The sequence below is a fragment of the Pipra filicauda genome, unplaced genomic scaffold (assembly GCF_003945595.2).
Source record: "Pipra filicauda isolate LSUMZ 115617 unplaced genomic scaffold, ASM394559v2 scaffold119_size3216105_pilon, whole genome shotgun sequence".
Classification (NCBI taxonomy): domain Eukaryota; kingdom Metazoa; phylum Chordata; class Aves; order Passeriformes; family Pipridae; genus Pipra; species Pipra filicauda.
Window position 1 is genome coordinate 153455 of NW_024103651.1, and position 12920 is coordinate 166374.

Consider the following 12920-nt stretch of genomic DNA (forward strand, 5'->3'; position numbering starts at 1 on the left):
TTCATACCTGTACTGTGCATGTAAGTTCAGGGCTGCCTTTACAGGGTGCTCAAATACACAGGAATCCAGTCTGCTTCAGGCAAGTTGACAGTGTAAATTTATTCCACTTCTCACCAGCCCTAAACTGAAAACAGATGATTTCCTCATGGTTACTCTGCTGGAGTCTTTACAGGGCTAGAAAATTTTGGGAACAGCACAGGAATTAAGAGGTTGCAGTCTTAAAACAACTTCTACTGCTATAGCTAATTTTGACAGGCTAAGATTTTTTTTTTTTTTTTTAAGAATGACAACAACAAGAGAAAAACTAGATTTCATTTATTTTATCAAAAACTATAGGAAGATAGCAATACTAGAGATCACACAGTATGAAAAGAAAATGTTCCTGAGCTTACAAACTGCATATTCTAATGTACACAGTTCCTAAAACATACATTAGAAATAACCAAAAGATTGACTTAATTTGGAGATTAAATAAATAGACAATAGCTTTTCTTACAGGTGACCTTGCAGCTTTAGTTTTGCTACCAAAAAATAAAAATAATCCCAACAAAAAAGAACAGCTGGAGAACAAGCCACCAGTCCCCAAGAAGTGCATACACACAACTGAACTGGTGACCATGACAATGCCAACAAAGCAAAGCAAAGGCAGAAGCTGGGCTGGTTTAGGTTCCCTAAGAAATTGAAAATAGCTTTTTCTCCTTTTCCCATTTGGCAATTTTCAGCCAAACTCATAGAAATAGCAAAAAGAGTTTTAAAAGTGACACAGTGTCCCTTTAAGCTAATTCACTTACGGCAATCCAAATGCACTGTGCATATGTAAATATAAAATACTGTTCAACGCTCTAAACTGGAAACTGGATACTGGATTTACTTCAAATAAATACAAAATGCTGTTGCCTCCCAGAACATAAATTAACGGATCTTTATTTATGGCAGAAGATAACACACATATCCTTCGAGAACAGCAGCTTTATTCCAGCACTGGTGATAACATTCACTGCCTCGGGACAAGGCAGATGCTGAGCTCAGGTACAACTGCCACAACTGTTATCTTTTAAACTTGCAATATTTAAATCAAACTGGGCATGAACATCAACAGACAGAAACAGGAGCCCGCCCTGTGCCCCGGGCGTGGGCGAGGCCACAGTAAGGAATCCATTTCTTGCCGCAGCCGCTCTCTCCATCCTGCAGTGACAGGGCGGGCTGCCGACTGCAGCGGATTAAGGAGCTGGAGACTGCAGATTCCATCCACATGGAATGCACCGCTGGCTCGGGCTACATGCAAGAGAAAGCACTAATGACTCCAAACGATGCAAGATCATCTGGAGTTTGCTAACATGAAAGCTCCACATTCCACTTTAAATAAAAAAATAATCATTAGAGATGTGGCATGATAAAAGCTGACTAGATTCAGCATTTATCCAAGTGCGTGAATACAGGTGAGCTTGGTCACATCAAATACTTTCAAATCTAAGCAAACTTTCTCCTATTCATTAAGCAATATATAGTCTCTATTTCAACGTGTATCTCTGTATTGGAGATTACAAAACTCACACAGCATTTCCAGTGGCCCACGCTCTTCACCCCATCTGTGATACCGATTTGGGCTAGTAGCATATAAAATGTCATTTTCTACCAAAGGGCCAGATCTTCACTGCAAATGCAACTGTGCTTGTTAATGAGCAACCTGTATTATCCTTTGAAGTGCTAGTAATTAACATGGAATTTAAGGCATTTGCTAACATTAAGTAAACAATTACATGCTGGGCACCTTATAAAGGTAATTAGCTGACCTATGATACATAGCTAGCATCCAGTTATGGAGCATCCATTTATGGAGCAACATTGTTCTGCCTGACCCTGTCAACTTTTACATGACTTGTAAGCAATATGCAAGTTTTACGAGATTTTTATCCATGAGAATAAAGCACTTGGATCATCCCTGGAGCACGGACCTTGGCTGTAACTCCACTCCTAACCCCCTTCAACTGTTGTTTTGAAGCCAAGCAAAACTTAGCATATGTTACGAACAGATCGAGACAACTTTAAAATGATCAGGAAAAAAAAAAAAAGGACTCAAGCAGCTGAAGAACAGCACGTTTCTCAGCCTTTACATTCAAGAACATCTTACAAATGTCTACTGGAAATGGGTATACTCACCCCTAGTCTAACTTCACTGAAGTTAACATTTTTGCAACCAGAAAATACAGGCCTAGTATCTTAGAAGTCTGTCACTAGATAAAAAAGTCACAGTATGTAAAAACTTAATGGAAACCAGTTGTGAATATACATCAATTTCCAGGGTACTTTTGCACCTAACAGATAACTTGAGCATATCTCCACAATGCATCAACCTTGTTGGACAATGGGCTGCTCTCCCTATCTTTTGCTATCTATTTTCAAACTGTAGTCAGCAATTTGTTTCAGCCATGACTGCCAAATTTCTGCAATGAAAACAAACAGCAAATGTTACTACCAACAATCCCATATTTACAAATCCTCTGTAGAAACGCACTCCTCCTATAGCATCCTAACTAAAAATCAGAACATAACTGAAAAAATTTCTAGATAAAAAGTTCCAAGCTTTACATCTGGGATCTGCTAACACCAATTACTTCACTCGCATGGAGTTCCATGGACATTTTACAATTCGCATTCCTATGAACCTTCATTTGCACACTGGCTGTCTTTAATCCCTCTCTCTGGTGCCATAAAGGTTATTGCTGAGTTCTTGAAGCTTTTCTTTATACAACAAAAAAGCAAAAGAACCGTCAGCTATGATTTAGGATTCAAATTGAATGCCTCCTGACTTCTCAAGGTATAGAAAACATGTAACATCACTTCATCCCCCTGCAATCAGCTCCTGAAGGGCTATGGCTGTGAGCTCACATTTGAATGTCAGAGGCAGAGTTGAATATGAGTCAGCAGTGCCCTGGCAGCCAGGAGGGCCAACCATGTCTTGGGGGGCATCAGGCACAGCATCGCCAGCTGGGTGAGGGAGGGGATTGTCCCGCTCTGCTCTGGGGCACCCTCACCTTGAATTTTGTGTGCAGTTTCGGGCACCGCAATGTAAGAAAGATATTAAGCCATTAGAGAGTGTCCAAAGGAGGGCAACAAAGATGGTGAAGGGCCTGGAGAGGAAGCCGTATGAGGAGCAGCTGAGGGCACTTGGTCGTTCAGCCTGGAGAAGAGAAGACTGAGGGGAGACCTCATTGCAGTCACAACTTCCCTGGGAGGGGAAGAGGGGCAGGCACTGATCTCTTCACTCTTGAGACCAGTGACAGGACTCAAGGAAATGGCATGAGGCTGAGTCAGGGGAGGTTTTGGTTGGATATGAGGAAAGTTTTTCACTGAGAGGGTGCTTGGGCACTGGAACAGGCTTCCCATGGAAGTGGTCACAACATCAAACCTGACAGAGCTCAAGACAACGCTTTCAGGTGCATGGTGTGACTCTTGGAGTGTCCTGCACAGAGCCAGAAGTTGGACTTGATGATCCTGATGAGTCCCTTCCAACTCAACATATTCTAGGATTCTGTTAATATTCAAATCAAGGTACATTTTAGAGTTTTCTTGGCATACATTTTACTGCTTCCTACACAACAGTTCTAGAAAAATCTATTTTTAATCCCTGTTATCAGTTTTGTATTTGCCTGAAACACTACAATCTCTTTCTTTGGCTAATGCCATTTCAATTACAAACACAATGCTTTGTTTTCACAATCCTTATTTACATTAGATGTAAGAATACTTGAATATATGCATGAAAGAAGAGTCTTCTTAAAACACATTTAAAAGACAACAAAGTATTTGTGACTTTGGATACCCGAACTCAGTTGAGATAACCTCTGCAACACACGGCTCCACATTTACAGACAGTTCTGATCCTCTTTTTGGATGGGCTAAGACCATCAGCAGAGTCTGAAGTCAGATCTATTGAACCTGCAGCACAGATAAACACAAGTAAGAAAGTTTTAAAAGACAGACCTAGACCATGCCGGGTATTCAAACATCTTCTAAAGGCCTTCTGACACCTCAGATAAAAGGGTGCAAAGCTGTACTCAAACTCTACTAACACCCTTGTTACCACTATTGTACAACATCCAGCATACACATCAGAATCCAAAACTCAACAAACTCAAGCCTTGTTCCCTCACATCTGTATCCACACAGATCAGCTGAAAGTGCAGCCAGCCTTTACTGTCAGTGTTACAGACACCACATAGAGGAGGAGGAGTTTTAAGGATTCCAGATCAATTTGGCAGTGTCCTGGGTTAAGCCCAGCTGGCAATGAAACACCACGCAGCCACTCACTCACTCACTCCCACCCCCACCCAGTGGAACAGGGAGGAGAATCGAGAGTAGAACTTGTAGGTTGAGATAAAGGCCTTTTAATAATGGAAACAAAATATAATAACAGCAATACTAGAAATTATAATAAAAAGAGAAATACAAACGCAAGGGATGCACAACACAATTGCTTATCTCATCCAGACCCCACCCCGGAACCCCGATCAGCCCCTTCTGGGCAACTCTCCAGTTTCTATACTGGGCATGACATTCCATGGCATGGAATATCCCTTTGGCCAGTTCAGGTCACCTGTCTGCGCTTCCTCCCATCTTTTTTATAATTTTTTTTGTGTACCTCCTCGCTGTCAGAGCATGAGACACAAAAAAGTCCTTGACTTAGGATAACCATGACTTAGCAGCAAACAAAACATCAGCGTCTTATCTCATACACAGTCCAAAACACAGCACTTTACCAGCTACTGAGAAGAAATTAACTCTATCCCAGCTGAAACCAGGACAGTCACATCATCTGTTCCACAGGACCTACATCCGCAACTGAGGCCTTCAGACACCAGACACCAGAATCCAGAGACAAACCTGTGGTGCCTTACACTGCTGAGCTGTTACAACTGCCTTAGTAACTATCACTAGCAGATTACTTAGAAAGTAGTTTATTAGAAGTGCCTATCTGAATAAAGGGAAGCTTTATTTAATAGTAGCCTGACCATTCCTTTGAGCATTCCTTGGACAAACCTTCAAAATCATTTGCCTCATCAGACAATCCAACCACAGTCCCTGCTGTCCCTGCTGTGAGCTAGGAGTGCTGAGGCAGGCAATGCATTAGAGATGAAGGGAAAAGCTTCTGGGTGTGATCTTCTTTGCACAACACATCACAAGCAATGACTGTTCTGAAATCCAGAGATGTGTTAGGGAGGGCAGTGCCTGAGCTGAAATGCTATGATGTTTGAAACGCTACCATCAGTCAGGCTGCAATAAAACCCACCAGCACTTGCCCTCCCACAATAACCCTGTTAAAATGTGCAGACCTTTCATCTGGTAGTCAAAGGTCAGCTCTTCTCCAGCCTTGATGGTTCGGGTAGAAAACAGTGCTATTCGAGGAAGACGCAAGTCGAGGTTGTCAATAAACACATTGAAGACTTGAAGATTTGGATCACACTGCAAGCAAAAGTGAATGCAGCTTCTGTTAAGAAAAATTAACACTAAATTTTGCTGAAGTGTTTAAGCAAACCAAGGTCACAGGAAAGATTTAGGAGGGAAAATGGTATTTCTCCCCTCTAGATAACTAAGAAAGCACAGGAATTTTCATTTGTGTCCCTACCAATGAAATGCAGCACAACACCACATCCTGCCCTGCTACAAAATAACATCAATTCCTGTCGTCTTTGACTCCTTGCTAATTTTATTAAGGACATGTCACACGTTAGGTATTTCAGTTATTTGGAGAAAACACATCAAATCAACTCCATTTGGTTGTCTAGAATCAGTTGATTCAGTGACAAACCCAGTCCTACCAAATGTCTACTTCAGGCAGCATCTCACTCCTGGAGTTTTGTAGGCAGTCTCAGTCCAAGTAAGGCCAAGTATTCCATTCTATTTATTATGTCATCTGACTGACTGGCATGAAACTACTCCAGAAAAACTGCAAATATGGTAAGAAAATGTTTATGATAGGAGAAGATATTTCTGGCACAATTAGGATAATTCTCCGAATTCTTAGTATACAAAACAAGGTCTTACGCTGTGATTCACAAAGTGGGACACATTTCCATATCGAGCTGCATCTACTGTAAATTCATCTGAGTCATAATCCAAATCAAACAAGTATGTATTTCCCTGGTTGTCATAGAGCTGGCCTCGCCTCTCTGCTTCCTCACTTGTAATCACCTGAAAAAAAAAAAAAAGAGAAAAAAAGAAACCTGCATCATATTATTAACTATTACTAAATTAAAACAGAAATCAGAATCAAGTTAGGAAAAAAGCTGTACTTAGTCAAAAATACCACATTCAGTTTTTGATGTGAAATAGCATTCCATCTCAAATGAATGAAGGATACATACATACAGCTAAACTAATTAGTGACTGAGGCTTCTCTGGATGCAATTTCTCTACAGCTGATACACAGCACTACTTCGTGTCAGGGAAAAAGCCATCTGAGCATCTTCTACTAAGAGGTGTGATGACAATACTATCGTTTCTACCTAAATTTTCTATATACACACATTTTTCATTAGACCCAGAAAGCCTCTTTTACTTAAAATCAAGTTTCAGCTCTCTCCCTTTGCACAGATAAAGATCAACAGGCATCAGTCTTTAAAACTCAGGCCAGGTGTTCCTTTCCTCCCTCCCCAGAAGCATTTCTTCCTGCTATTTTTGACTGCAATGGAAGATCTTAGTCATAACAACTCAGACAGGCCCATCACTTCACAAAGCTCAGTCTATGCAATTAGGTGAGCTTGTCACTTTCGACAGAAGAAACAGCTCAAACTACTTCATCTGTAGCTTATTACCTTAAATGCATTCTGTTTATTATGATTTCAGCAAAGAAATCATAATCTGGCAGCAAGACATACAAAATGTGATGGAATTGAATTATAAATCCCTCTAAAATCTTTCTGACAGATGAGATTTGAGAACTCCTTCGGCAGCTGGAAGTAGATTCAGGTGAAAGGGTAAATACACTTTTTCCTTTAAGAAACAAAGTTACATAACCACCCTTCTGCATTAACCCCTCCACGGAGATATTTGGAACGTCTGGTAGGAACACGAGAAGTTAGAAGATTTGGGGCATGGAGGAAATACAACTGAGACCATAAACCTTTCCTCTTAAATATTTCCTTCTGGGAGGACAGAAGGAAATATTTTGAGTCAACACAGTAGCAAGGCAGATTTGCGGTAGAAATGTAACACACTGGATCACAGAGGCTGCCAGAAGCTGCAGGTGCAAAGAGCCCTGAAGCAGAGCAGAGGCTGAGCTACAGAAACACAGGGCAATACAAGATCTCAAGAGTAACTCAAGGTCTGTATTTTATAATATAATATCATTTTATAATATAAAAGTTCTCTTTGAACTTTCAATAAACAGATAATGTCCATACTACAAGAGTTATTCTTGCTTTAATCAAAAGTAATAAATATTACTTTTGGAATATTTGGAAATATTGGAAATACTACCTTAAAAGTTCAGACAAAACAGAAAAGGAACTGACAGACTGTGTAGGGAGTTTCCTAACAACTGTGCCTCAGGAACATCAAAAACTACAGTAAAGATGATCAGGAAAGAATGAAGATTATGACTGCCATAAAAGAAATGGAGGATTTGCCTTTAGAAATACTATTAGGACACGTATCTAAAATAATTCTTCAGTAGTATATGGGATAAGTATTCTCTTTACAGTCGACCTTTTACAACTGCTCTGGAATGAAGGAATGTTCTGGACAATATAATTTTGCTGGCGACTTGAATGTCTATTTCTCTTTCTACTTAAAAGCAGACTGATCTATTATTTAATAAAACCACAGAATATCCTGAGTTGGGAAGGGTACCACCAGGATCACAGAAGTCCAACTCCTGGCCCTTTGCAGATCACCTCAAGAATCCCACCATGCACCTTAGACCATTGTCCAAACACTCCTTGAACTCTGTCAGGTCTGGTGCTGTGACCATTTCTCTGTTCCAGTGCCCAACCACCCTCTGGGTGAAGAAGTCAAGAAGTGTTAAAACTGAGAGAAAGCTCAAAGACTTTATCTAATATTTCCTTTATTGTATGTAATTCATCTAAGGAGATACATACCTCTCCAACATACTCCATCACAAAACTGTTGGTTTTAATTTTCTGGAGGGTTTTTACTCCCCAGCCACGGCCATTGTTGGTTCTGAAGATGCAAAGGGAATACGGTGTACCTTTCTGCACTATCCTATTAGGGCAGTCAGGCCCACACCTACAATAGGAATTGCACTCATAGATGGGCAAGCCAGGCTGGATTTTTAACTTCTTACGTTTATTGTAAGCCAAAATAAACCCAGCCTCCTTTGGACAGCATTTCTCAGCAGGGCAGTCAGCACATTCACAGCCAGTCGTTATTCCATTGAGCACATTTATCCCCGGAGCAGGTTTATACTCATTAATGTAGTAGAAGTCTAAGGGAGGGCCTTCAAGATCCACAGTGTTTTCTACCAGGATCATTGCTTTGTGATTCTTTTTCCTGTTGAGTTCTTCTTTCCATCTCTGCAGGGCTATTCTTTGCTTGGCCTTCTTTACAACATAATCTGCAACGGCAGGTTTCAAAGCTTTAATGTGGTTTCTCACTTTCAGTGCTTTGCCTTCTCTCACCCGAGACAAGTATTCATTCTTGTCACTAAGAAAGTTCTGAAGAAGCAATGGGCAGTTCAGATGCTTCTCAGGTTCCCAAGTATTTGAAGATTCTGGCCATCCTTTCCATTTCACAAGATAGTATTCTTTGCCCTTGAAACACAGAAATAGATATAGATTTAGCCACAGTTCCTTTTACTGCAATCCAGCATCACAGGGCACACAGACAAACAAAAGAGATCTGGAGTTAAGGATCAAGCATACAGTGCAGAGAGCCTTGATGTCCCCATAACAATTACAACTGGGGAGAAAGAGAAAAATCAGGTTTTCTGTTTGCAAATAAAGGACAATTTTGCGTACTTTACTTATCATCTCTAGGGACAAAGAAATCAAAAGGTGGGATGAATTCTGATCTCTAACAGCATACCTGGAGGAGGAGGCTAATTTGTCAAGACAGGTGGCACATTATGCTAACTTGCTGTATGACTCATATGCACAAACAGAATGTAGTTGTAACACATACAGAACAAAAAAAAAAAAATCCAAAATTTAGCAGAAAAGTCTAAACCCCATTGTTTGTTATATCAACCATCCTCTTAAAGCAGTAATCAGTTTGATACATGTAATACTGTAGTTACAATGAAGCAGCATACATTTTGTACTGATTTTAAAAAGGCCAAATAACTGTAACAAGGCCAAATCCTGAGACTGAATTTCAAAGGAATCCAGTTACAGCACATGGCCCTAACTCTTCATCAGACTAAAAGAGTCAAAAGAGAAATACAGATGGTTGTCTGCAAATAAAGGAGAGGCATAATTCATACCAAACTACCACCTAAAGCATCAGCATCTTATTTAAATTCTAGATACATAAAGATGAAACATTTCATATTCTAACATTTCTGTAATTTCAGGAAAAGATCTTCCTTCCACATACTGAAAGCAGCAGTTTACACCGCTTTCAGTTTACAGCTCAAAGTTTAAAAGATATTTAATTTGATGACAGCAAAAGCTTTGTCCTCACTGCCTGTCGCTTTATATTATGAACAAAACTACCTTTAGCTCACTTCCAAATTTCAGCTGAAAGAGTGATCAAATTGGTCTGTGTTTCTCTTACCTCTTCTACCTTGTAGTCACACAAATATTCCACCTCATAACTCTTTAGACTCCTGTTGGTGATTCCAATGGATTTACATCTGAGATTTTCCTTCCTACATAATTCTTGGAGGGTCTCAAGTGAAGCTAGACATGGCACATACCAGGCTACAATAAGAAAATTGGTAAAGAATCCTATTTAATGTCTCGGCTAAATTGAAATCATTATTGCCCTATCCCAGAGTCCCCACATTACCATTTGTGACAGCAGTCCACGAGTCTCTTGTACAGCAGTAACGTCTCAGACTCAACCGTTCTCTAACGGGTCAAGTGAAACACACCAATGATTCCCTCCCTGCACCTTTATTCTGCACAGTACGTTCATTTATAAAGAACAACAAATATTTTGGAGGACAGAGACTTCCACGGGCAAAAGCTGCACTAAGCGCCGAGCAATTTTCCTGCAATTACAGCATCCCATAACTGAACCAAGGCAAGAAGGAAACCTCCATTCTTTAACAGACCGCCAAATTTCTGTAGCCAAGCGCAAGGAGCACTCGCGATGCAACCATGGAGACTGGAAGAGGAAGCAGAGACCCACGGCGCTCTTCCAGAAGGATCGCGGGTGCCCTGTCAGCTGGGAGGGTTTCAGGGGACGCAACACCCCGCGGGGCGGCTCGGCGGGAGCGCCCGGGAAGCGCCGGGATGCCGGGGTGGGATGGAGCGCAGCGCGGGAGCCGCGGGGCCGTGCCCGGGGCTCCGCGGGGCTCTGCCGGTCCCAGCGCCGGGAGCTCGGGAAGGCGGGAGGGGGCGGCGGTGCTTTTTCCGCGGCCGCGCCGGGACCCAGCGTCTTTCCCACCTCCCGCTCTCCTCCCACAGCGCCCCTGGGACAGCGGGCGGGATCCTCAGGGAGGCAGGCAGACCCCCGGGGCAGCGGGCAGGACCCCCAGCCCTTCCCTCCGCGCCCCGCCGCGGGGCTGCGGGCGGGGGCGGTGCGGACGATCCTGACGGAGCCGGAGAGCGGCAGCGGCTCGCAGCGCCCAGAGCGGGCGGGAGCCTCCCCTCGCGCCCTCGCTCGGTCCTCGCCGCCCCCCCATCGCCCGGCGCGGGGCGGGCAGCGCCCCGGGCGGCCCCGACCCCGGCGCGCTCCCCCCTCACCTCCTCGCCAGCCCTCCATCTTGGGGGGGGCCGCGCTCGGGCCGCGCCGGCTCCGCCCCCCGCCGGAAGGGGGCGGGGCACAGAGCGCGGCCCTGGCGCGCGCGGGCCCCGCCCCTCCCCTCGCGCTTCAGCCGTGAGGAGCTCCCGGCGGGACCCGGCCGGGAACGCGGTGAGACAGGGGGCACAATGGAGCGAGGCGGATTTGGAGCTTCCCCGGACCCATCAGGGGCAAAGCTGAAAGGAGGAACCGCGGAGAAGCGGTTCGTGCACTTGTAGGAAAAAAAAAGTTACACCATGATCGCAGCGCCCTCCTCAAATGCGGTGTTTCCTCTTCATGTGGCTTTCGCAGAATCCATCGGTTTGGAAAACACCTTTGAGGTCATCGACTCCAACCTGTGATCCAACACCATCGTGTCAACCAGACCAGGGCACTCAGTGCCACGTCCAGTCTTTCCTTAAACACTTCCAGGGACGGTGACTGCAGCGCCTCCCTGGGCAGCCCATTCCAATGTCTAATCACCCTTTCTGTGAAGAAATTCTTCCTAATGTCCGACCTAAACCTGTCCTGCCACAGCTTAAGACTGTGCCCTCTCATCCTGTCACTGGTTTTCTAGGAGAAGAGCCTGAACCTGTAGAGGTTTCGAGTTTGCTCCAAACCCCACAAACCTGCACCCAACCAAGCAGCACCTCGGTGTCTCTTCATGAGTATTTATAAGGCTGTGGAGCTACACTGCCCCTACATTCCCAGACTCTGGCTTTTCCAAGATCCCTTTTAGAAGTTTTCACAGAGGAAACAGCGAACTGCAGGCCTGTCAGTCTCACTTCAGCAGTAAAATTATGGAGATTATTCTGAGAGGTATTATAAAACACCTGGAGGACAATGCAGTCACTGGTCACAGTCAGCACAGCTTCATGAAAATCTTGCTGGACAAACTCAGTTTCCTTTTACAACAAGGAATCCCACCCAGTTACCAGGGGAAGCCAGGTGGTGTTACATCTTTGGATTTCAGTAACGCTTTCGATACTGTCTCACAACAGTATCCTTCTGGATACAGCTGAATAACCATGTTACACAACAGGCGAGCAACTGGCTCAGAGGTTGGACACAAAGTTACAGTGAAGGGGATGACATCAGGCTGACATCCAGACACTTGTGGGGTTCCACAGAGCTCCATCCTCAGCCTAGGGAGGTAGTCCCAGCACCAAGCCTCTCAGATCAGAGAATGTTTCAGACATATGGAGTGAGTTTTGAGGTTACTCTGTGCAGAGCCAGGAGTTGGACTGATGATCCTTGTGGATCCCTTTGAACTCAGGATATTTTATGATTCTATGAACTATTCACTCATTTTCCAGAGCCAGGGATAAGGCAGGCCTAATTTTTTTTTCCTTTTTCACAGCCTACTATGCCATACAGTATCTATTGCTTTTGTGAGATAGGAAAAATATTGAAATACAAGATAATTTGAGAAGCTTGTATTAAAACAGATAACTGAACATAGGTCTCCTCAAATCCAGACAGGTAGCACTACCCTAATTTTTATCTGATTTTGAGGGTCTTTGTGACATTTTTAGTATTTTACAACACTTGGCTGTCAGCTTGAACTGTTGCCCCTTAACTGCACATTAGGCTGAGACCCTCAAATCCCATAACTACACTTGCCTGCCCCATCTCCTTACTGAAAAACCCTGCAGCTTATGCCCAAATATATGGCATACAGGTTGGAACAGTGCCACGCAGAATGGAGAATGCCAGGTCTGCATAAAAAAAATGTATTTTAATAACACATAAATAAGCACATTTAACTCTTACACATATTTTTCAGGTAATACCACAAAACCATTTTACAGTTACTCCAGAAAAAAAACCAAAACCCAACAGCTCAACAGGCCAGCATGAATAGACACCACCTTCATGGTTTTGGGCAACATCAAGACCTCACAGAACTTCAGTTACAATCTGGTGCAGTTATCAGAGAGTGGATTTTCACCAATTGGGTACAGGACCTGAAAAGTACCTGAAAGGAGAAATCTTCAGACTGTGTATGTAAT

The 12920-nt window shown here is 43.4% G+C and overlaps 1 protein-coding gene across 1 annotated transcript; it reads right to left on the reverse strand.

Annotated features, from left to right (window-relative positions):
* Nucleotides 1-298: 298 nt before the first annotated feature.
* On the reverse strand, nt 299-10920 carry SUV39H2 (suppressor of variegation 3-9 homolog 2). The gene is made up of 7 exons (XM_027722489.2): nt 10872-10920; nt 9736-9881; nt 8100-8771; nt 6046-6192; nt 5334-5463; nt 3824-3939; nt 299-1275 (listed from the first exon to the last, which is right to left on the reverse strand). Exons 1-6 carry the CDS (start codon nt 10888-10890, stop codon nt 3830-3832), a joined length of 1224 nt encoding a protein of 407 aa, XP_027578290.1. The 5' UTR covers nt 10891-10920; the 3' UTR covers nt 299-1275; nt 3824-3829.
* Nucleotides 10921-12920: the final 2000 nt, after the last annotated feature.